The following is a 22822-nucleotide window of genomic DNA, read 5'->3' as shown; positions in this document are numbered from 1 at the left end:
GGGTTTCGTTAGTGTAGGTAAACAATGAATAAAAACGTGTAGAGTTAAAGAGACAAGAGAGAGTGTAGGACAAATAAACGCATTATCTAGTATTGTAACGTGGCGATGCGTGTTTGACACAAAGCTATACAATTAGCGCCGTGGCCGCAGGCGGGGGCCGTTCGTGAATATACAGATTATCTATACTTTGTAAATAAATCCTCGAGAAAAAAGAAGGCAAGGGTATCACGCACTTCTCTAGTGATGAACGGTGGCGTGTAAATAGGCGTACAGAAAATATTGAGAAAATTACGTGACATTCGTGCGCGCCCGCGCCAGCCTTTCAGTTTTGTGTCTTTTCGGTAATTAAGAGTTGCATGTAGTTTATTTTTCAATAAGAATTGTTTACATTGTTAGTGTAGGTATATCAATTTCAAGTCGTTATGATGTCCCTGATGATTATCTTACTGCTTTCGATCCACTTTCTGTTAAAAATCGCCTTTCCTCGCGCTTAGTTTTTGTTTCTTCTTATCCATCCGCCTGTGCCCATGCAACGGTTTGCGTATTCTTCGTGGAATTATTATTGTTCGATCAACAAAATACGCAAAAAAGTGTACTACCGTTTGATTATGCGCACTTTTCTAATCTATTTCTTCGAGATGTTCGCACTGTGTCAGCGTGTTGTTTATCGTTCCGCTTGCAAATGGAAACCGTGCCTCGATCATGCTCTGCTGCAAAAAGATGGTTGGCATTATTCGATTGGAACCGTGTTCGTCGTGTCGCGGTAATTAGTGTGCGCATTGTGCTTAGCATTTGCGCCGGCCCTTTCCGGCGTGTCCTGCGCGGTTCTAAGTAGAGTTAAAAACTTCTAGGCACTGTTTTCAGCGAACGGTTTGAAGTCCAGTTGAGTCCAGCTTGTTGTTTTTTAATAATATTATAAAACATTTCATATTAAAGAGCAATTTCCTTTCAAATCTACACGTTTCATTTGGCATCCACGGTTCGCATTTTTCTACATTTCTACTTGTAAAAAGTATCCCAGTCACGTTCTCCGTATCATGTTTTTCCACTTGATTTTGCAGAATCAATTCGATTTTGATCATAAACACAATTCAACAGAACTTCACATAATGGCAGCCTAAAACTTCGTACGAAAACGAGTGTGATGTGTGGAGTGTAGAGACCAAAATCATTCAATCGCACGGATAATCGCCGGTTGTAAAAATATCAAGATTTGACAGAATAGAAATGTGTTCCTCTTCGTGTGCTGCCATTTCGACGTTTGTTCAACAACTTTCGAGTAGTTCAATCTTTTGTTTAACCAAATTAAGTTCAAGCAGAGTTCAATAGGTACAGATTGTGCCTAGCGCAAGTATGTATTCGAGTGTTTGTGCGTTTGTTGTGGGTAATCCATATGGCTAAATGTAATTTCTTATTTCATGAAAATTTCTCAATGACACGGAAGCGCACACGGATGGAATAACGCACTGTTGTGGGAAAGCTTCCGTTTTCTTTTACCGTTTCTCGCGTACGGTTCACTGGAACACAGAGGACGTCCTTCTGCTTCAGTAAGTGTAAATAGTTGACTACATTGTCTGTGGCTCGAATAACCACAGTCTTTCGGGGTGAAAATGAACAAAAAAAAATGGTATCGATGTGATGCTTTTCACTACTGAATTTCTCGGCATCCGAGAATCGATCGCATGCCGATCAGTAGTTGTTCGTCATTGGCGGTGCGCTTGGCATCATCCCGTACGTAGGGTATCGTGGTGCATACTCCGGTCCACCGATCATGCGCGTGTATTCCGAGTCATTTTTATCCGAGATGGATGGCGCTTTGTACGCGGTTTCGGCAAATGTTGGAGGCGCTAGAGATGGAACGAGACAGAATAAGGTGAACATTTCCTTTAGCATTACTTTGGCACCTGACTTACGCAGATTGGCGAACGTGCTGGCTGCGCCAATGTTCCAACCCAGCGCCCCTCCGGCACCGTTGCTTGGCGGGCTGGCCGGACTGACCGGTTGGGTGGGCAGCATGGAAGGATCCGTTTCGGCACCCATCATCTGTATGGCGGTATCCGGCGGATTGTCCGTGTAGGGCGGTGGCGGCTGGAACGATTCGAGCGGCACCGTTCCCAGCACGATCGGTATGTTGCCGTCCAGGGCCGCATGCATGCCTTCCGGTTCCGCTACGACCTTGATGTCGTAGTCGATGTCTATGATGCCACAGTTGACCAGATTCGACGGTGGCAGCGGAGGTATCTGTATGGCCTGCTGCCACGTTTGACTGTTGCCCGCCTCGACCGGCCCCATTTGGATGGTGGTGATAATTTCCTTCTTGCGTTTCGTTTCGCGCCTCGGCGTGTGCACGTGGAATGCGAGCAGCTTACGCAGGGTGAGCGTAATTTTGCCCACACCGACGTTGCTGGCGTTGTCACATTCCACCGTGACCGGTACCGTTTGGCCCGACACGAATCCCGTCACCGGGATGTGCACGATCACGTTCAGTGGGCCGGAAGCGCAGCAGAAACAGCAGAACGTTTTCTCGAGCTCCAGCTTGAACGGGTCCTTGACGCGCGGATTGAGATTCAGATCCACCGGCGAAATCACGGTGAATGCCATCTTGATGTCCTGGTCAAACTTCCACGGCCGGTCGAGTGTCACCTTGACCGTGTACCGGACGAAGCCCCACTCGCCTTCGAACGACGACGGTAGCGTCGGTGGAAGGGCACAGGTGAACGGGTAGGTGTGTACCCCGGGGCCCAGTTCCGTTTCGGCGCTATTTTTACCACCCAACAGGTAGTACTGAATTTGAAAGTACTCCTCCTGGCCGGTCAGGTTCGTCGTCGATTCGTACTGCTTGCCGTTCTGGTCGGTTTTCGTTTCCGTCTGGCTCCATTTCGTTTCCGAATCGCCGGAAAATTTTATCACAATTCCTACGAATGGAAGAGATAGATGAATCCGATTTAATTCAAAACATGAAAATGATGAAATTTTTCAAAGCGTTTTTCAAAACTGGTTCCTGTGGCTACTGAACCGTAGCCCTGATGGTTCGGGCTTACCGGAAGCGCCATTGTTTATCACCCACGAAGGCTGTGGCCTTAAGATATGCTATGTTGCATCGATTCCGGTGTGTCTCCACCTGACCAGCACCTGTGTTTGTGTTCATTAGATTTCGATTGAAACGGTGGCAACCATCCGTACTAGCGTTTTTAGATTTAATTCGGTGATGAAGAATGTTACCCATCAGGTTTAGTTGAAGTTTAAACCCACACATACATGTTCGATTATCTATTACATATTACACGTTGAACGATAATGACCAATAAGTTCCGAATTTGTGGTGGCACAGGCACGCTTCCAATCCCATGTAGGGGAGCTATGATTGGAGAGTAGTGGTGCTTGTTTTTGGACATAAATTTTATCATTGAATGGCCAGAGAGCGTACGCACAAGGGAATCCGCAGAATGTGTGCACAGATAATCGATAAGGCTACTACGATTACAGCAGTGAGATCGATATTGTGTGCTCGGCAAATGATGGAAAACAACGATGTAATTGTGTTACCTTAGAAACCATCCATATGTCGTTGCCCCACCTTGCTTAAGATGGTTTCCGGTTCCATATGGAGTCGGATCTATGATTTTGTTTCCAGCCGTTTCCCGTAAATTCAGCCAGAGGAAGTGTTCAGGCATGTTTTAAACCCATTAGCAAAATAAATCATTGTATGGCCCACCGCGCCGGCATGCTATTACGATCCGCTTTGACACGAATGAAAAGCAGTTGCTTCAAGCTAAGAAGAACCCACGGTGACTTGAGCGCCACATAGCGCAGCGCACATGCATGCAAGGGTATATTTTTAACCACCCACGGGAGGCAGGCGATAGTTCTATTCTCATTTTCTCAAGCATTTCACTACCAATTTCACGCTCGCCGCCGCCTAGGTCGGTGGCCGATACTTCCAGATGCTGCCAGAAATGTGGACAAACTAGGCACGGACACGGATTTGAATCAGGAGACAAAAAATAATGTTGGTGGCTAGCGGTGTGCCAGAGATAGAGAAGAGACCGGGGGTCCGAATGAATCGAGAAGAGCTGTAACATATAAAAATAAATGTTCCCAAATGACCAAGGACTCGGGTTAGGCGGACACTTTTCCCCCTCTATTTTCAGCGCCCTATCGGGGCTTGCTGTACGTCGATCGATTATCGTTAACTTCTATCATTGTGTAGAAAACATATTGCTGCAGCATATATTGTAGGTCAATCAGATGCCCTCAGTGTGACGCGATGACACATTCCAGTGCGATGAAGTAATGCCGGTAGAGTTTGATTTTGCCGTGCCATTGCCCTTAGGTGCGTCGTATGTGTTGAAGGGTTCGTCACGACCGCTCTAGGATCGAAAGATTAATGATCCCGACACTGTGGCCAGTTATGCTGTGGTACTGCCGCTGTTGGCCCATTGCCCATTTCTTACATTACATTGCATTGCACACATTGCTCGGAACAATCAAACACTCGGTGTGCACTCACAAACACACAAACGTAGCACGTAGCCTGTCAACGCTTCTTTTGCCCAGATGATATCATCGCCGTCCGTCGCACGATGCGTTTTCGTGCTGGGGGCCATAAGTCGGGCCTTTCTTCAGTTCCGTTCTCTTCACTTTGTTGCCAGACAGACTGTGTTCTCTTACCTCTAACTTTCTTCGGCGCGTCGAAGGTGAACGTAACTTTGCCATTAACCGTCTGCCCGGCGTAGTAGGTGTTCCACGGATTGTCGAGCTCGATCGTGCAATCTTTCAGACCCATCGCGAGGTGCAACAGCCACCAACCAGTCACACAACGTCACCGGGGGGGAAGTAACGAGATTTATGTTTTGCCCTCTTATCCCTCTCAACGGTGACACACGGACACGGCCTTTTTGGTTGGACCGAAATCTGCCGCAATGTGCGACCTGTCGCCGTGTGTATGTCACGTCACCAACTGCGGCAGATAGCGGACGGCGCGGGTCACGGTCTAGAAAAGTGGATCCACTTTTCAGCCAAAGTATCGCGAACCGGAAACGCTAACTCGAATTTTGGCTCTCGCAAACTCTTCACTCTAACCGGTCTATCGGAACCCGTTTGCGAAACGCAGAGACGACTTCGGCGAGCGAGGCACTGCGACGAGCTTTACTAACAGCAGCACACACAGCGCACCACAAACTCTGCCGCTGTGTGTGCTGGTGGCTGGCCCACCCGGCGCTCCCCGGTGACGGATGCCAGATTTTTCGCCGCATCACAGTGTGTGTGCGGGCCCGCGTTCGGATGCAAGAATTTTGACTGACGCTGCCGACCGTCGCACCACCCCCCGCCAATGACCACTTCTTTCGTCGGTGCGTGCGCACGCGATCCCACACACGGGCACATTAGCCGGCTAAAAGAGGGCAGAGTTGTGTGCGTGGAATCGCGGAACTGTCTTACGGGGCCGGTGCAATGTTGCCAGATCGAAATAATTTCCCTAAGCATCGATTTGAGTGAACGGAACTTTTGAATTGTGTTGAACCGCTTACTTCGATCAAAAAATGAATCAAGAATCAAACTACTTTTCATGACTCATGGTTTTCTTTCGAAATAATTTCAAATGCGCCATATTCTTCTTTTTTTTTTTTGGCGCTACAACCGCTGAGCAGTCTTGGCCTGGCACCAGAGACAATGCTAATCTCTGATGCTCTTCTGTAACATTTAATTTTTACGGACGGGATTGTTAGCCCCGCGCCAACCCCCCTGTCACGCCGGTATCGGGAATCGAAACCATGGCCGGTTGAGTTACAACCGATCCCGGGATTCGAACCACGGCCAGCTGCGCTGACAGCGAAGAGCGTTACCGACTGCTCTATCAGCGGGGGTGCGCCATATTGAAGAAAACTAAACACACGAACCATGGTGTAGTAGCGGCGTACTTCAATAATAATTTTGTATATTTGCAACAAATCTCAATGGCACTTGAGGTAGAGTTTAGCGGAGGTTTTTTTTTTGGTTTGTTGTTTTCCTTTCCTTGCCTTTTTGTTGTAATAAAGCGCACATTATACAAAACAAAAGGCTTCACGCGCGTGAACGTCTTAATAGGTGTAGAAATAGTTAGTTAAGCGACATTCATTACAACCCCGGAGTGTAAGGTTTAAAAAAGCACATTGATCAAGTTTAAAAACACGCGCCTCTTTTCCAGTTTGCTTACGCTACATTCGGAATCTCCCGCGCCATGGTGTGCGAGTCCAACCCATAAGCAATAGACGGCAAATGGCGACGGCACCCAACCGTGTGTCCTTCTTGTGTTTTGTAAAATCAGATAAAATATGGTGGCGCGCGCGCGCGTGTTCGATCCAATTGTTTGCGGAGTGCGGTGCAAAATGCGGTGTGTGTAGATACGATACGATCGGTATAAGCGGTTTTATACGGCACGGCCGAAAAAGCGGCAGAGGCAGTGTGCAATTGATTGGTTATCTTCCGTTTTTGTACTCGTTTCCGTCGCCCGTCACAGTTGAAACGTAAATATGTGTTGGCTTATTTAGCGTGTTTTTCTTTTTGGTGGCGTCAAGCATTCAATTGCAGCATAGTCCATTCATTGATGGCACAACATTTCAGTGATCATCATCCGCCGCGTTGTTTCGGTGCACGACGTGCAGTCGCACGTTGTTTCCCAGACCCGCTCCTTTGCATGAGTCCTCGGTGTGCGATCGTCGAGCTGCTGCATTGCCGCCAACCGCGACACGGGTTCCGATGATGTCCGTGTATTGCTGGGAACCTGTTTCAAAGGGGGGACGAAAATATATGGGTTATATGGGTACAGATCTACCCCGAACCCTTTACGCTTACTGAATGGATCCCACGGGGACTTCGTTAGTGGCTTGAGCGTTTCCTTCGGCGCGGACGTCTCCAGTGCGATCGTACCGATCGTGATGGGCATCGACAGGCGCGGACTGATGTTGGGCCCGGTAACCCGCGCCTCAACCTCCAGCTCGTAGTCGATGCTGAAGATCGACGCCCCGTCCGTGTACGTGGGGGCCAGGGCGGGAATGAGCAGGTTCTGTTGATGTTTTATAACCTCCCCCGAGGTGACGCCGGAACAGCGTGATTCGGCCACCACCAGCGCATCGGACCGGCTAGCGGCCGCCGGCTGTTGGCTGGTGTAGCTCAGTTTCTGCACCAACTTGATGCGGAACTCGTTGACGCGCGTCCGACTGCGGTTCACCGCGTCGATTTTTATCACAATCGTCTGGCCGGAGATGTAGCCGCATCGCGGAATCGCGGCCGATATGTAGAGTGGCTCGGACGAGCACGGTCCGCAGCAAAACACCTTCGTCAGCTCACTCTTGACCGGCAGGGCCAGCACCGAGCCGCCGCCGCCGTGTTCGTTGAGGTTCAGATGGCGCAACACGGTGAAACTGGTCTGGCCGATCTGATCGCCCGTGCTACCGGCGGCGGCGGAGGGGCCAGCAAATCGGTGGCGCTTGGAGCGATGCAGAGCCACCCGTGCCATGTACCGGATCCGGGCATGGTAACCCTCGAAGGCCGTCGGTAGGTGGGTGGGAAGTTCACAGGAAAAATGATACGTATGCGTTCCGATGGCGAGCTCACGGACCGGGCCGGCGGACGAGCCGCACAGGAAGCTGACGGAGTTAAGGAGTGTCTGCTGGCCATGGTAGCGGGTCGTTTTACGACCTGGCTGACCGGCCGACTCAATCACCTCCGACCATTCGATTTCCGTGACTCCGCTCAGCTGTAGGCTTACACCTGCGGAAAAGTGGAAACGGACCATAATTTCCCTGGCAACGGCATCCGCTGCGAGGGTGATAAATCCAGGACAATACGCACCTACAACACTGAGTATCTCCGTGACACGAAGCTCAACCTGCCCCGCTAACGTTTGACCCGCCAGGTACACACCGTACGGGTTGTGATCGAACCGGATGTAACACTCGGGGTCTGGCATTTTCTATCACTGCTGACGTCACTCCGGCCGACGCCACTGGCCGGTACATAGCCACAGACTCCGAATCCGAATCCTGTTCGGTTCTTTTCACTCGCGGCCTCTAAGACACGTGGGGACAACACAGGCTGGCTGGTTTCGCCAGAAGTTTACGAGCCGTGCTGAAACCGCCCATCGATTTGGAAGAGCATGTCTTTTCCTTTCCGATGGGGAGGAACTATTTACCGTATTTTTTTACACCCTAAACTCAACGTCGTGGGCGGTTTCGTGGGATCAGAGTAACTCCACCGACGTAATGAGTGAAAGACGTAATACTTTTTGGGAGGAGGCCATCAACGTGTTGATTGATTTTGGAAAAATTGATTTCCCCTGTCACTCGCAACCCCCGGGGCCCGGTCTCAGCACTATAGCACTCTGTTCCTTCAGTTTCGCAGGAAGAGGGTAGAGGGAAAAAGGGAACCCAAAATTACACCAAACTATAGGAGATTCCGATAAACCGAAAAAAGAAGAACTTCTCCAGCAGCAGCGCGTAAGGTCGCACTCGCCTCTCTCGCTAGACCGCGGTTCGTCCTTGGCTGCGTGTTTCACTGCAATGTTGCGTTTTTACGTACGCGAAAAAGTACGCGCACCGTCCTCGTCGCATGTTTGCGAAAAGCGAATCGGAAAACCGGGCGCGCGCGGGGATGATGTTATGTGTTCGCCGCGTGTCGTATGTTTGTCTTTTTCCTGGTGGCTACACTCCACCAACACAGACGCTTTGACGTTAGTGTGCTGGGCTGGGCTCGAAGGATATCTTCCTTGCGTGTGTGCGCACCCATCTAGTAGGCATCGTTTTGAGGGAATTCCCCGCCCCATGCGACGGGTGCGAGCTCCCCTTTTTACTGACGGGAAAATGAGTGATGGCAACACTCATTCGCGTAGTCAGCGCTCACCGCGTGCTGTGCCAGTGTTGCCAGCGATGGGGAAACTTTCATTCCAATTGAGTTGGATGTTTTAAGTAACCTCCTTTTGAAGTTTAACAATATAATGTTTATTAGTATTGCACTTTAAACAGTGTACAAAACAACGTGCATCAAACTACACACACACACACACAAACTAATAACGGCTCCAATGTCTATCACATTCAGTTGCTAAAAGGGTGTTGAATTGGACTTCATCTCTTCAGGACTCGCCAAACCGGTACACCATGTATTGTGGCGTGAACTTGCTGGTGTCGGTATTTTCTTCACCATCCTCAAGAATATTGGCCGGCGTAGAACCGACGGCTTCCTCGTACGAGGGAGGTGCTAGGGAGAGAAAATGAAAAGCCGAAAGAAAAACGGTAATTTTCCAGCTCCATCCGCCAATCGGAAGCATCGGACACTTACGCATCTGATCGATCGGTTGTGGTGCGGCAGCGGGTGGCCTCAGCTGGTCGTACGGAACGGGTGCAGAGGCCGTTTCGGGCTGTTCGGACACTTGCGGTGCGCTCGGGACAGGATACGCTCGGACACCGTCGAGGGCACCGGTGCGCATCCTCGGAATGGCGTGTGCCGCCAGCGGTACCGTACCGAGCGTGATCGGAATGCGCACCCGCGGGTTAATGTTCGGCCCCGTAATCTTTCCCTCGACCTCGACCTCGTACCCAATCGTCAGCACCTGACACTGGTTGCTGGTGGTCGGCAGCGCCGGGATGGCCAGAAACTGATCCCACGTGCCCTGCTCGCCGGCCGCCACCCCCGGGCACCGCACTTCGACCACAATTTCCGGTTCCAACCGTACCCGACAGTAGGGCGTTTGGCTGATGTAGCTCACGTTCTTGATCAGCTTCGTGCTGAACTCGGTCACTCGCCGCTTGCTGCGGTTCGAGGCTTCGATCCGCACGGCGATCGTTTGTCCCGGCACGTACCCGCCGATCGGTATCTGGGCCGACAGGTAGAGCGGATCCGAGGCGCACGGTCCGCAGCAAAACACCTTCTGGATCTCGACCTTGCACGGTACGGCCAGCGACAGGCCGTTCTCGTTAAGATTCACGTGCCGTAGCACGGTGAAGCCGACCTTGTACGTCGGATCCACCTTCCAGGGTCGGTGCAGCACGACGCGCACCGTGTAGCGGATGTGACCGTGCAGACCCTCGAACGACGTGGGCACATTTCCGGGCAGTACGCACCCGAAGCGGTAAGTGTGCGAGCCGGGCGCAATGTCGAACTGATTGCCTTCCGGCGAGCCCTGCAAGTACGTCACGGTGTTGATGTAGTCCTGGCGCCCGTGATAGTGCACCGTTCGCCGCGATTTCCCCGACCCCGTGGTTTCGGACCATTTCACCTCGGCGAACCCCTTTATCTGCAGACTGACACCTGTGTGTGTGTCGCAAACGGAAAGGATATGAGTCACACACGGTTGACGAGCCGACGTGGGCAAAGGTCGGTACTACCTTTTACTTTGAACGCTTGCAGCACGCGCAGTTCCACGTAGCCCGCTAGGCTTTGGCCGGGAAAGTACACCCCACAGGGATTGTTATCAAATCGGATTAGACACTCGCAACCTTCCGGCATGTTGCTGCTGCTGCTGCGGGTTCGGTTCGGTTTGCGCTACTACCAATGACTGCCCAACAGGAACCCGACCGTCGCGTGGTTCCCACCGTACTGGATTCCTGGGTCGCGTGTTGCCCGAGAAAATAGCTTTGTGATATGATTTTATCACTTCACGCCATACGTAATTGTGCCCTCGTCGCCGTCACATTGGCTAGCCAGCTTGCTATCGATGAAAATGGTAAAAGAGCTTTTTGAAAAAATACAATCAACAATAACACTTTGGTGGATCGGGTTTGATAAGATAAGCTGTGACATGGCGCGCGGCAGTCAATTGTCCTGAAGAGGACCTACATAGCCGGGGACCACAACGACCATCCACCGCGGATGTGCGGTGTGCAGCCGTCGTCGTCGTCGTTTTTTGGACGCCACCGCTCCGAATGGGTTCGGGTGCAGCTCTGTCAGTTATTCGTCGATATCGGATCGAACGCTTATTGGGATCGAACTCTTGGTCTCTCGAGGCTGTTTGGTGTATAGGTGTCATTCAGCCTTACGACCATGGAGTCTAGTATCTGGCGAAGCGAGGAAAGCGTGTTGCAATCCCTTACTGTTTGTTTGTCAGCCAGTGTGTCGATGAATCATTCGATACATAAAACGGAAGTGACTTATCTTTGCGGCGGGGGCATTAGGAATCGCTAGGATTTACCGGAATTACAGCATGTCCTCCTCTAGCTGATCGTTTGTTTTTTCTTCACCCTGTTCACAATTTCACAATTTCAATAAATACTGAGTATATGGCATTATAATGGTGCCAATCCATTGTAAATTTGTGACCAGAAGTGAACCTTCCTAAAACTGGTACAGAAATACTGTCATCTTTAAAAACTATGAATACTTTAAAAGATCAAGGTCGTGAAGGTCACGCAAGCTTGTGAGGCAATAAAACGGAAAAAGATAATCGACATGACATTCACTGTTAATCGATTCTATCGTCAAGTTGAAAAATTTAAGAGAAAAAGATGGACCGTTGGATGCCTAAGTTGAAATTCCAATCAATGCGTAAAAAGACAGGGCTCTTCGTTTGCTATCATCATTCAAGATTATTGCTGAAAATCGTGCGTTAAAAAGAAAAATCGTAGATGTGAACTCTCCTACTCGCAAGGTCGCGATCGTCGGCGAACGCATCACCGTCAGACCATGATCAAGCGCATTCGAAGAGGAAAAACCACCAAAAAGCAATAACCGGTCACAATTCGTCGTTTTATGCAACCGAAAGCGACGATGGCATGGGAGAAGAAACAGAGCCGAACCGCCAACCGAATGCCACCCCCCCCGGGGGTCCGGTGGGGGTAGTATATGGAATTTTAAACCACGCGTTGCTGGCGACGGCGAGCAGCGTTAAGCGTGATCGCCATTCGTTTAACCGCAGCAGAACCACAATCATGAGATAACCGCGACTGAAGCAACGATAGCTAAATAGTTGGTGGGGGACGACGACCACCAAATGGCTCGCGATCGCGATCGTTTGATCGTGTACACAACCACCGAGCGGCCACTATGAGGGATAAACACGCACACCACGCGGGTCGCGGTTTTCTCTTTTCAGCCCGAGAAGCCGGCGAGAAGGCCACGTGACGTCAGACACGCGAGAGGCACGATCGGCGGCCGTCTAAAGAGCAATAGAGGGAGAGAAGACAGAGAAGAAAGAAAGAGAAATAATGCCAAGTAGCATTCGGTCCAAACAGAAGACGAGTTGTTTTAGCTTGCAGCAGTCGCTAGCAGTATAGCCACCGGAATGTTTCTCGAACTTCTCGGTTGCGTGTTGTGAGCTCTCGATCAACCTCTCTCCAGCACCACCACCACGGCCCACCACACTGTGGTGGCTTTTCTCGGCCTTCAAATCAGGAATCGGTGGTCGGAAACATAGAGCAAAACGCATTGTGAACGTACAAGAATCGGAGATGGTTGTCGAGTGTGACATTCACTTTACCAACAGCACGCACGGAACGTTTCTCAGCGGCCAACGGCTGACCGGGAGTGTGCAGTTGAAGCTTTCGGAGACGAAGAAATTCAACGGTGAGTCACAACACGATCGGTCGGGCGGCCGGGAGGGCGGGTGTGCCTGAAGATCGGTGAAGGGAACTGCCTCAACAAACAGGTTTGCCTTCCCAGTTGCTGTCGGCAAGTAACGAGATGGTTGTTTACGTTTTCCAGAAATAAGTCTCCGAATTGCCGGGTATAGCGCCGTCCAATGGTCCCAGAAACGTGGGCAGGGTCGCCGCCGCCGTACGGTTTACTTTTCCGCCAAGCGGGACCACCTGTCGTCGGTGAAGGTGCTGGTGGCGGCGCAAGGGAATGGTAAGTGCGCGCGCTCTCGGCCATGACCGCGGACCGTGGAGGCACTACTTGTTTTTACGCTTTCGCTTTCAGGCTCTCCAACGGAACTGCCAGCCGGGGAACACATTTATGAGTTTGCCTGTGACCTACCGTCGCATCTGCCGACCTCGTTCGAGGGCTCACACGGTCAGTGCCGTTACACAGCCCAGGTGATCATGGACCGACCGTGGAAGTTTAATCTCACCTACAAGGTGGGCTTCACCGTGATTCAGCCGCTCGATCTGAACATGCTGTCCCCGGCAATCCGCATTCCGGCGAGGATGGAAGACGCGCGCGTCTTTTGCTGTGGCTTCTGGCGCACGAAACCGCTGTATGTGCGGGTGACCGTACCGTGCACCGGCTACGTACCGGGCCAGGCCATACCGCTCACGATCGAGCTCAACAACCGGTCGTCGCGCACGATCGAGGGCGTCAACATGAAGCTGCTGCAGGAGATCACGTACACGAGCGAGATGCCGCACGCGAAAACCAAACAGGACGTACACACGGTCGTGAAACACATCGGGGACGGTGTGGCGGGTGAAACGCAACGCCAGTACGAGCAGCGGCTCGTCGTACCGACGGTTGCACCGACCGCTTCCGGTGACAATCTGATCAGCGTCGCCTACCGGCTTCACATTTCGGTGCGTGTTTCTGGCTGTGGGTCCGATCCGGTGCTGCAGATTCCACTGACGATCGGCACCATTCCGTTGGTGTTCTACCAACCGCCGACAGTCGCTGTACCGCCAGAGATGGCATCGTCGGTGCCGGTAGGTGCGATCGGATTCAACTTCGGCAACACATCGCAACAGCAGCAGCTACCCGGTGGTTCGTCCTCCGAAGCCACCAAGCAGGAACCCCAACGGGAAGGCACACTGCCACCGGAGTATCTACGTAAGTTGTTACACTCGCCAGCAACGATGCACCGTTTGTTGTGGGATTAAAAATTGACTGGCTTTCCACTCTGTTCTGTATAGCTCCACCAACGTACGAGGAAGCGATGAATGCGGCCGCCGTAGTTATCACCGACGATAGTGACACGCACGCCATCGGTACCAAACCGTACGTGCCGCTCTATCCGTCCTACAACTTTACCGATGTACAGTGGCCACCGCCAATGCCTCCGAAGCAGTGATATGATCACCGATCGCCGAGATTACTGCAATCTCTCCTGAAGTGTCCGTCGAACAAGGGACGTTTCCGTTAAGCGAGGCGCACGTATTTAACACAAGTTGCAGTTTGTTTCTCCTCTTTTCGATTTATTCTCCTGCTGCGAGGTTTTACACGGCTTTCCTATACTTTACAACAAATATTCCAAATATTTCACATCTTGCATCACTCTATTACCCGAAGAGTGTTTGTTGGAATGTACCGTTTTTTAAGAGGGAACAATGAAAGGTTTATACAAATATTTTTCACCGACTGCTACCCCGCACATTAATTCAACCAGCATCCGAATGCACGCCGATCACGAAGTCGCAGCACGCAACGTTCCATCCCTACTTGCAGCAGCCTTCTTTTGCGCCATCTTTGCAAGGGCAGCTGCAGTGTGACTCGCAGCCACATCCGCTTCCGCAGGTCGTGCTCGTGCATTTGCAACCTGCGATTTTTTAAAAGTGCGCATTTTACTTTTATCATCCGCACGCAACAAGAAGAAACTTACTTTCAACACAAGTTTTGCAAGGCATCTTTAGGTAGAAGTTTCTGTTTGATTGTTGGTCACTACTCTCTTGAACACTGTTAGTGCAGCTCACTGTTGTCCGTTTGACTGTTCAGAGCGGGGCCGGGCGCCGTTTTATATCTCGCGTGTGGCACTTTCCGTGTGCAACATGACCCAGCGCACGGCGTGGCGCACTTGCACGTTACTGCGCCATCTCGAACGGGTGATGGTGTGGAGCGCAAACGATGACTGAACCGCGTACCGCACGGTTGCTTGTTTTGGTGGACCCCAGTACGAACACACCGTGCCATACCCGTTTAGCGTCTTTATTTCGTGGACGTCCCGGTACGCTACTTCGTTATCGCTGCAGCGAAACGTGATAAAATCCCTGGTACACACCGGTGCTTTGTGTACACACTGTGCCACGGTAGAGATTGGGCGGCCTCCCGGTGGATAGGGTTGAATCGACTTCCGATTCTCCGTCCTCTCTCTCTCACTCGTTATCTCTCTCACGTAACCATAATGCTGATGATCGGTAAAATTAACGACTCGAGAGTGGTGTCAATTGCAGCGGAGTGCAACGCCTAAAGCATAAAAAATAAACGGCTAACGTTTGCACACGGCACCACCACAGCATGGTACATGGTCTGGGCAATTTGCGGCGGCCACACGGAAGTGCTGCGCGAGCATGGCGATGGCGCGATGGTGGGCTATAAAAGTATGCACACCAGCATTGGCCGCAGTATCGTCTCACCGACTGTATCGAGCATAGCGAAAGAGAGCGAGCAGCAGCATAAGCTTTTGCGCTCTGCCTAACTTGTTCCGCTGTTAATCTCCGTGCCGGCCACACCAAGCTTCAGTTTCACACCAGAGTAGAGTCGTGGCATAGCAGCACCACACCAATCGGGTTCAATTTCTATCGTTTGCGTCGCAGAATCTTGCTCACCGACCAGAAAAGATGCCTTGCAAGTGCTGCGGAAATGGTAGGTTTCTCCTTTTCCTTTTTGGTGATTGCTTTGCAAATGGTGGCCTTTCCTCGATAAACTGTTTGGGGATTCCTTCTTTCCGCAGATTGCAAATGCAACAGCTCGTGCGGAGGAGGACAACCGTGCGTGAAGGACTGCAAGTGTGCCTGCGCCACCGGTGGATGTAAGGACAAGTCGGGTGGATGCTGCAAGTAAAGCAAATCTTGCGTTCAGTTCTATCGAGCGCAGCTCCGAATTCCGATGGGTGACGCAGTGTGAAGTGGCTGAGTAATGATCATCCAATAAATACTTTTATTTAGTTTTAAAGCAAATAGCTAGCGTTGTTTGGTTCGTTTCAATCCCGGGAATGTATCCGGTTCGTGGCAAACAAGAAAATTGCGGAGAGTTCTGATGGGGGGAACGTTCAAATAATCATGGCTCATGGAGTAGCGCCAGCAAGACTTTCTCTTTTAGTCCATTAGCACGCCGTGTAGTATCTAGAACGATTATTATTTTGTCCGAAAACGGTTCACCGCTCTTAGAATGTTATATAAATGTTATCGCGCTATCTTTCCCGTCGATTCCCGTGCCATTGACCACGTATCCAGCAATTGGGCTTCGGGCACGATTCAACCTGAACTCAAGTGGTTCGTCTAAACGCTGCTCTGTGTGTGCGAGAAATGCTGTCAAATGCTCGCATGGCGTTGTGTGTGTGTGTCTATGTTGTGTTGGTCCAGTGGTCTAGTCGGGAGGTCGATTGGACTGTCGGCCCCGAAAAGCGGCCGATCCGATAATTCCATCAACAACTGGTTCCTGTTCCTGAGGCATTACTGCATTGTGATTGGCGCGTTCGTCGGGTGTAAATGTGTGTATTGTGAGAAATGTACGGGCCACTCGCCGTCGGTGTGCTGTTTGACCACTAGTTTTCGCGACTAACACAAACGATGAACTAATAGAGCAGCAGGGCAGAGCGAAAGGAGGACGGAAGACAACAAGGGGAACAGCACAGCAAACAATTGTGCCACGAGAGCGACTAATTTGTGTGACAATAGGGGACACATCGCGGAACATCAATCAGCCGCGGAACCAGACAGCGACACGCAGGTGGTCGGGCGCATAAACAAAACGAAGCAATTAAAGCGCATCGCCGGTCTCATCCGGATTGCCAAAGAGGCCGGTGTGCCAAAAGGAGGGGTAAGAACGAGCTGGGCCTAGCGCAGAAGACATGAACGATTTCACTTTTTCGGCGTTCTCCAACTGTGAACACCACGGGACGCATAAAATAACCTATTTGTGGAACTCGTTTTCATCTCAGCACCCGCTGGAGCCGCCACGGCAAGATGACGCTGTAAAGCAGTAAGCTGCGTGTTCTGTGTGGCGCACATCCACCCGGAGTATTATCAGCTGCCAATAGGAAACGTTGTCGATATAACTAACGCAGTGTAACGCAGTAGTTAGCACAGTCGTAGTTAGCACAGCAACACCGTGCGATACTCCACGTCATCGAACTCACTGATTAGAGGCCCGGGTTACGGCACGACAGCGGGATAACCGCACACTGATTACAACATCCCGCAGGCGTTGGATGTTCGCCGTTGAACCGTTCGGTGGGCGGTTCGTGAAGTCTTTACTGCGGTCCGTTGCTTCATCACAATCCGAAGAGGATGGTCATCCGACAGCTGATGGGGTTAAACCCGTGGGCCCGCGTACTCGTGCCGTTCGTCTTCATCTGGGCCGTTTTGGTGCTGATATTCTACTCCAAGCTAAACACCTCCGCGTCGGGCAGCGCCTCCAGTGATGCGGATACGGCCCTGAAACGGCTCGAGCAGGCACTCCAGCAGCTGGAACAATCGAAGCACATCGATCACGAGCTGCGCGCAATGGTGGACGAGTATTTGGCCGAAGTGGGAGCTTCGGCGGATCGGAAGCAACGCTTTTTCGACGAAGTTGGCAATAAGCTTGAGCTTGAGAATGATGAATCGGCACTAGGTTCGGTCGGTGGAAGCCACGTGCGCCCGCGGACATCACCTTCGCTGGAGTACGAGAGGCTCAGGAGACGCGTCCAAACCAACACACAGGAACTGTGGAACTTTCTCCAATCGGAAGTAACAAAAGTGCAGAAGCAAGCCCAGCGGTCGGCGCCGGAGCTGGTGAAGCCGTTGGCAAGCTTCCTTTCGCTGGCGGCCGAAAACAAACGCTCGATGCTGGTCGACCTCGAGCGGGCACGAGAAACCGATGGATACGAAGCGTGGCGCCACCGTGAGGCGGCCGAACTGAGCGAGCTGGTGCAGAAGCGGCTGACGCGGTTGCAAAATCCGGACAGTTGCTCCACCGCCCGGAAACTTATTTGCCGGCTGAACAAAGGTTGCGGATATGGGTGCCAGTTGCACCATGTCGTATACTGCTTCATCATGGCCTACGCGACCGAGCGTACGCTGATTCTGAAATCGAAAGGCTGGCGGTATCATAAGGCCGGCTGGGAGGAAGTGTTTCAACCGATCTCCGACACGTGTCTCGATTCGAACGGTGCCTCGCATGCCAGTTGGCCGGGACAGTCAAATACGCAGGTGCTAACCCTGCCGATAATCGATTCACTCAACCCGCGGCCCCCGTACCTGCCGTTGGCAATCCCTGCCGACCTGGCGCCGCGGCTGATAAAACTACACGGTGATCCGATCGTTTGGTGGATTGGCCAGTTTCTCAAGTACCTGCTAAAGCCCACGGGCGATACGCAGCAGATGCTTGAGAATGGCATGGAGCGGTTGGGCTTCAAAAAACCGATCGTTGGGTAAGTTGAGAAGTGTCCCCGAGTGTACTGATTCTAAATCTATATGACCTTTGTTAATGTTGCAGTGTGCACGTGAGGCGAACGGACAAAGTAGGCACGGAAGCTGCATTCCACAGCATCGAAGAGTACATGACAGCCGTCGACGACTACTACGATCAGCTAGCGCTGACTTCGAAAAAAGTAGACAAGCGACGCGTCTTCGTAGCAAGCGACGATCCGAAGGTAGCGATCCATTTTTGACTCCAAAATCATGGGACTATTTTGAAACTCACACCTTGTTCTTTTTTCTTCGGTAGGTTATCGAGGAAACGAAAAATAAGTATCCTCACTACGAAGTGATTGGTGACCCGAATGTGGCGAAAATGGCGGCAGTCTCGACACGTTACACCGATTCGTCGTTGAACGGCATCATCCTCGATATCCATCTGTTATCGCTAAGCGATCATCTCGTGTGCACCTTCAGTTCGCAGGTATGCCGCGTGGCGTACGAAATCATGCAAACGATGTACCCGGACGCGTCGGGGCGGTTCCGCTCGCTGGACGACATCTACTACTACGGTGGACAGAACTCGCACAATCGCGAAGTGGTACTGCCGCACGATCCTCGCAACCATGACGAAATCCAAGTCCGGCCCGGTGACCTTGTCGGTGTGGCCGGCAACCACTGGAACGGGTTCTCCAAAGGTAAGAACATCCGCACCAATCAGGTCGGCCTATTTCCGTCTTTTAAGGTGAACGATAAAATCGAAGTCGTCGAACTACCAACGTATCCGTACGTGAAATAGTTACTATTACCACAGTCAGCGACAGAAATGACAATGCGGTAGGAAGAATGCTTCCTGACCTTAGGAATGCGAAATGCCCGAGGAAATGGGGTTGCCCATGAGAGTGTGTGTGTTGTGTGAGCATGCGTTAAAACGGTATAAGCGGGTTTTCCGGAGTGCACGGCGAGCAAAACAAAAAATCTGTCCAGCGTCAGAGCCATCGCTGCTTTTTTTTTGTTGTGTGATACTTGAGACTATTGAATTTGTAGGACAATTATTTGTTTTCCTGTATACTATTTTATTTCTGTTTTGACGCTCGATATTGGCAAATGTGTTGAGCAAATGAGCCGAGAGTGCGGCAAACTAGCGAAGGCTGCAGGAAGTGATAGAAATAAGCAAGAAAATAATGAACAAACAAAACTGACGAACAAAAGTACGGGCATTCGATGTTATCATATTACATTACACCTTCGCTGCGCATTTGACGCCTGAAATAGGATAAATGATAGCCAAAATCTGCTTATTAACAAAAGAACAAATTTAAGTGAAGCCGTAAATAGTTAACGATGGACAGTTTTTGGAAAACCATACAGCATAAATAAGAAAAATTAGCTCAGACAACGGATGTGAACCTCGAATATTGTAGCCAAACGAACAAAGTTAGTCAGTGGCGTCAAGCTCGAATCCCCAGAAGTGCGTGCGAAGGCACTTTGGCCGAATGCTATTCTTGTTAGATGCGCGAGAACATCACCTGATTTGATATAGATCCGCCGAACAATTTTTTGATTGACGAAGAACAACAACCAAAACCATTGTAGAACGGTAAAATGTATGTAGAAACGTAATTCCCTAAGAGCCGTAAGCCAACAACATTCATACCGTGAACACCGATCGAACGTTTGATAAGCAATGTCTACTTTTTAAACAAGAAAGTAGATTTATTTATGGTAAAAAAACGCACAAACTGTTTCATTATCGTACCACGTGTCGAAAGAAATTCAACCCGCGATACGCTGTTCCGTTGCTCGATGATCGATTTCTTATGCGTCGACGAACGGAAAGTAAACAAAAGGCTCTCACATGAGTGGCTGAGAGTGCCACAGTTGATCTGTCAAAAAACAATATATTTTGTAAACAAAACTCTGTTCCATGAACAGAGGAGATATATAAAACTAAACTAGCAGCCTCGAAATGCTCTCGGCAATGATCAAGGACCATCAGGCGAAACAGGCGGCCAAGAAGGAAGAGCAAGGTAAGCGATGCTAACACGATAAATCTGGCGACTGATTCCATAATATTCTTACCCTCTCTAGAGCGCCGTCGTAAAGAAGCGATCATGTCGGCGAACGAACTGACGCAAAATCTCGTTGATCATCTAAATGTTGGGTAAGACGGTGGCGGTTTATGGTACATCTGAGTGTGTTGCTGACAACATTATTTCCAGCGTTGCACAGGCGTACCTGAATCAGAAACGGTTGGATGCTGAAGCCAAACAGCTGCATGTGGGGGCCACGAACTTTGCCAAGCAGACGTCTCAGTGGCTCGCACTGATTGAGAATTTCAATGGCTCGCTCAAGGTTTGTATGCCCGGTTTGCGATGCGTTGGGTAGTTTACATGTTTCACCTCGTATGCTTCTACACAGGAAATTGGCGATGTGGAAAATTGGGCCAAAACAATCGAAAGTGATATGAACGTGATAACGACGGCACTGGAGATCGCTTACAAGACGAGTAGGGAAAAGTAATTTGTGCAATCAACCAGCGGAACACAAGACATCAGATGAAGAGAGAACCATTTTAATCATTGTAACGCGTACGACTATGTACTTCTTTAGGTGTTAAGCCGTAGAGCAACGTCATCCATGCTACGTGCTCTAACATCAATAGGGAAACAATCAATTGCTGCTCTGCGTGATATTGTTGACCGGGTGTAGCTAATTGCTTGAATAAACATTCCAAAGTATATTTCAAACGAATTTAGTAATCCCGAACGGAGCTTGAGTGGCAACGACCTATTAGCGGTCTTAAAAATAGGTCCAATTTACCCCATACCGCGTAGCTCTTATCCCGGTTTTTTGTGTCTTAAAATAACTTATATTCGACGCGCAGATTGACTGTTTAATTTGTTTTTCAATAAGTTCTTATTCCAGCAATACCTCCTGCCGATCGAACGAAGAATTGAACGCAAGATTATAGCCCGTTCGCAACGTCAATCGCAATCGGCCAGCACGAATTGTCAGATGGTGTCGTCGTGTGCGTGCAGCAGAGCCAAAACAGTGTGAAAGGGCGAGCACACGGACCAGTCGAGAGTCGTGTGGCACGGGAGTAGAGCAAAGCTGGCGAAGTCGTCGTCGTGTGAAATTGTCGCTGGCCCATTCCAGCCTTCTTCGAAACTGCCAGCTTGTGAGCAATCTACTATTCGCGAAAGAATCGTCCGCGTGTGACACGAAAGCATCCATCCGGTGCAGTAACCCCGTGTGTGTCTGCGGGTGACGAGACCGTGAGTTTCAACGAAAGCGCGTGTGAACGCGTCATATCAGGGCGACGTAAAAGGGCACAGCAAAAGAACAATCGCTCATCGAGGCGATGGCGATAATCATCTACCGGGAATGGTGTGCCGATTGATTTTCTGCAAGGCCTACCTTGTCGCAGCCACACGTCGTGCACGTCGCGTGGAAACAGCAGAGCAATCCAGAGTGATATAAACCCCGTGTGGTGAAAAAGATTCGCGATTCATGCCGAGCGAAACGAAGTGCGAAACGGTGGCGCGCGGGGCTGAGCGAAAAAGTTTAGTGTGCAAAAAATTTGGAGCATAATAAGAGCTAACCGTCATCATCGCACACACACGCGCACGCGGAAGGGGGGGAAATTTTGCGAATGTTTTTTGCCAACAGCCACAGTGGCAGAAGAGAGTAACAGTGGCCGTCGCCGTCGAGTTGACCTCGAAATGCATAAACACACCACCAGGGTGGGACTGGGACTGCTGACCCCTGGGATGGGGTTTGTTCGCCAGCCAGCACATCCTTTGCGCGGTGGTTTCTCGAAGATCGGACAGTTGGATGAAATATTGCACCGGATCGAGGAAGTAGCACGCAGTTGAAAAACAGTTGGCCACCGTGTCCCTCTCGGCGGTGGTGGTGATGATGATCCACGGACCCGCCAGGCAGCAAGCGAAGCTAAGTCTTGCCTGGTGTGTCGGCTGGGAGAAAGACAGAGACAACACAAGATCCGCTCGTCTGGCAAGACGGCGGCAACAATAACAACAAGAGCAGCAGATTCCAGTAGAAAACGTCATCTGTCGTGCTGCCGTCGCGCCCGTGTGTGTGGGAATCGGTTTTGCTACGATGTGCTGCTAGCAGGCGGCGCGACGGGAAGCGAGCAACGGAGCAACGGACGGTCGGGGAGGAACAAGTTGTCAAATCATTCCCATTCCCACTAGAAATTTGGTGGCCGTGATTTGGCGCTCGATAGAAAGATTCCCGAAGCTCCCGAAGAGTGGCGCGCATATGCATTCATATTCTGTAATACCGATGTCAATGCCTGCTTTACAACAACCGTTGCCTGCTGTGATGATGAGTCATTCGACGAAGCATCAGGCGAATGGGAACGTTTCTTTGTTAGATTTTTCGCAGGACACGACCGACCGCAGACGGTGGGGTGACCTAAAAACGGAAAACCGTTTGTTTATATCCTGCCCAACTGCGTGCTACGTTCATGTGTACCAGAACCACACCCGCGAGGACTATATTCGCCCGGAAGCGGTCCCCCCCGTATCTTGACAATGAGCCGCGACCGTGATTTGCAATTGATA

At 50.7% G+C, this 22822-nt stretch overlaps 6 protein-coding genes across 7 annotated transcripts; 3 read left to right on the top strand and 3 right to left on the bottom strand.

Annotated features, from left to right (window-relative positions):
- Positions 1–345: 345 nt before the first annotated feature.
- On the bottom strand, positions 346–5176 carry LOC128269718 (arrestin domain-containing protein 17-like). The gene is made up of 3 exons (XM_053007111.1): positions 4672–5176; positions 1914–2915; positions 346–1847 (listed from the first exon to the last, which is right to left on the bottom strand). The coding sequence occupies exons 1-3, from the start codon at positions 4784–4786 to the stop codon at positions 1690–1692; spliced, it is 1275 nt and encodes a 424-aa protein (XP_052863071.1). The 5' UTR covers positions 4787–5176; the 3' UTR covers positions 346–1689.
- A 1420-nt stretch (positions 5177–6596) lies between these two features.
- On the bottom strand, positions 6597–7948 carry LOC128269888 (arrestin domain-containing protein 3-like). Its single transcript, XM_053007293.1, has 3 exons — positions 7831–7948; positions 6832–7749; positions 6597–6760 (listed from the first exon to the last, which is right to left on the bottom strand). The coding sequence occupies exons 1-3, from the start codon at positions 7946–7948 to the stop codon at positions 6597–6599; spliced, it is 1200 nt and encodes a 399-aa protein (XP_052863253.1).
- A 1161-nt stretch (positions 7949–9109) lies between these two features.
- On the bottom strand, positions 9110–10482 carry LOC128271852 (arrestin domain-containing protein 3-like). Its single transcript, XM_053009518.1, has 3 exons — positions 10362–10482; positions 9316–10284; positions 9110–9234 (listed from the first exon to the last, which is right to left on the bottom strand). The coding sequence occupies exons 1-3, from the start codon at positions 10480–10482 to the stop codon at positions 9110–9112; spliced, it is 1215 nt and encodes a 404-aa protein (XP_052865478.1).
- Positions 10483–12249: 1767 nt separating this feature from the next.
- On the top strand, positions 12250–14017 carry LOC128272167 (arrestin domain-containing protein 2-like). The gene is made up of 4 exons (XM_053009924.1): positions 12250–12534; positions 12673–12816; positions 12889–13728; positions 13812–14017. Exons 1-4 carry the CDS (start codon positions 12420–12422, stop codon positions 13967–13969), a joined length of 1257 nt encoding a protein of 418 aa, XP_052865884.1. The 5' UTR covers positions 12250–12419; the 3' UTR covers positions 13970–14017.
- Positions 14018–16429: 2412 nt separating this feature from the next.
- LOC128271382 (alpha-(1,6)-fucosyltransferase) lies at positions 16430–19917 on the top strand. Of its 2 annotated transcripts, XM_053008875.1 has the most exons (4): positions 16430–16653; positions 16775–18247; positions 18313–18469; positions 18544–19917. In XM_053008875.1, exons 2-4 carry the CDS (start codon positions 17124–17126, stop codon positions 19030–19032), a joined length of 1770 nt encoding a protein of 589 aa, XP_052864835.1. In that variant the 5' UTR covers positions 16430–16653; positions 16775–17123; the 3' UTR covers positions 19033–19917. The 2 variants fall into 2 exon arrangements, with proteins under 2 accessions (XP_052864835.1, XP_052864834.1); XM_053008874.1 differs by having other exon boundaries at positions 16430–18247.
- Positions 19918–20180: 263 nt separating this feature from the next.
- Positions 20181–20959, top strand: LOC128273129 (biogenesis of lysosome-related organelles complex 1 subunit 1). The gene is made up of 4 exons (XM_053011048.1): positions 20181–20263; positions 20325–20397; positions 20456–20588; positions 20655–20959. The coding sequence occupies exons 1-4, from the start codon at positions 20203–20205 to the stop codon at positions 20754–20756; spliced, it is 369 nt and encodes a 122-aa protein (XP_052867008.1). The 5' UTR covers positions 20181–20202; the 3' UTR covers positions 20757–20959.
- The last annotated feature ends 1863 nt before the right edge of the window (positions 20960–22822 follow it).

This window comes from Anopheles cruzii, chromosome 3 (assembly GCF_943734635.1).
Source record: "Anopheles cruzii chromosome 3, idAnoCruzAS_RS32_06, whole genome shotgun sequence".
Taxonomy (NCBI): domain Eukaryota; kingdom Metazoa; phylum Arthropoda; class Insecta; order Diptera; family Culicidae; genus Anopheles; species Anopheles cruzii.
This window is presented reverse-complemented; position numbering and strand designations above follow the sequence as displayed.

What these genes read in the sequence shown, in the direction of transcription:
- LOC128272167 (XM_053009924.1), top strand. Translation starts at nt 12,420, where the DNA reads ATGGTTGTCGAGTGTGACATTCACTTTACCAACAGCACGCACGGAACG. An exon ending in GGAGACGAAGAAATTCAACG is followed by an intron (nt 12,535 to 12,672) that starts GTGAGTCACAAC and finishes TACGTTTTCCAG; the next exon opens with AAATAAGTCTCCGAATTGCC. An exon ending in ACTGCCACCGGAGTATCTAC is followed by an intron (nt 13,729 to 13,811) that starts GTAAGTTGTTAC and finishes TGTTCTGTATAG; the next exon opens with CTCCACCAACGTACGAGGAA.
- LOC128269888 (XM_053007293.1), bottom strand. Translation starts at nt 7,948, where the DNA reads ATGCCAGACCCCGAGTGTTACATCCGGTTCGATCACAACCCGTACGGT. An exon ending in GGAGATACTCAGTGTTGTAG is followed by an intron (nt 7,750 to 7,830) that starts GTGCGTATTGTC and finishes ACTTTTCCGCAG; the next exon opens with GTGTAAGCCTACAGCTGAGC. An exon ending in GTCCCCGTGGGATCCATTCA is followed by an intron (nt 6,761 to 6,831) that starts GTAAGCGTAAAG and finishes CCTTTGAAACAG; the next exon opens with GTTCCCAGCAATACACGGAC.
- LOC128271852 (XM_053009518.1), bottom strand. Translation starts at nt 10,482, where the DNA reads ATGCCGGAAGGTTGCGAGTGTCTAATCCGATTTGATAACAATCCCTGT. An exon ending in GCAAGCGTTCAAAGTAAAAG is followed by an intron (nt 10,285 to 10,361) that starts GTAGTACCGACC and finishes ACACACACACAG; the next exon opens with GTGTCAGTCTGCAGATAAAG. An exon ending in ACAACCGATCGATCAGATGC is followed by an intron (nt 9,235 to 9,315) that starts GTAAGTGTCCGA and finishes TTCTCTCCCTAG; the next exon opens with CACCTCCCTCGTACGAGGAA.
- LOC128273129 (XM_053011048.1), top strand. Translation starts at nt 20,203, where the DNA reads ATGCTCTCGGCAATGATCAAGGACCATCAGGCGAAACAGGCGGCCAAG. An exon ending in GGCCAAGAAGGAAGAGCAAG is followed by an intron (nt 20,264 to 20,324) that starts GTAAGCGATGCT and finishes TACCCTCTCTAG; the next exon opens with AGCGCCGTCGTAAAGAAGCG. An exon ending in ATTTCAATGGCTCGCTCAAG is followed by an intron (nt 20,589 to 20,654) that starts GTTTGTATGCCC and finishes GCTTCTACACAG; the next exon opens with GAAATTGGCGATGTGGAAAA.
- LOC128271382 (XM_053008875.1), top strand. Translation starts at nt 17,124, where the DNA reads ATGGTCATCCGACAGCTGATGGGGTTAAACCCGTGGGCCCGCGTACTC. An exon ending in TTCAAAAAACCGATCGTTGG is followed by an intron (nt 18,248 to 18,312) that starts GTAAGTTGAGAA and finishes TTAATGTTGCAG; the next exon opens with TGTGCACGTGAGGCGAACGG. An exon ending in TAGCAAGCGACGATCCGAAG is followed by an intron (nt 18,470 to 18,543) that starts GTAGCGATCCAT and finishes TTTCTTCGGTAG; the next exon opens with GTTATCGAGGAAACGAAAAA.
- LOC128269718 (XM_053007111.1), bottom strand. Translation starts at nt 4,786, where the DNA reads ATGGGTCTGAAAGATTGCACGATCGAGCTCGACAATCCGTGGAACACC. An exon ending in CGCGCCGAAGAAAGTTAGAG is followed by an intron (nt 2,916 to 4,671) that starts GTAAGAGAACAC and finishes TTCCATTCGTAG; the next exon opens with GAATTGTGATAAAATTTTCC. An exon ending in CAGCACGTTCGCCAATCTGC is followed by an intron (nt 1,848 to 1,913) that starts GTAAGTCAGGTG and finishes TTCCATCTCTAG; the next exon opens with CGCCTCCAACATTTGCCGAA.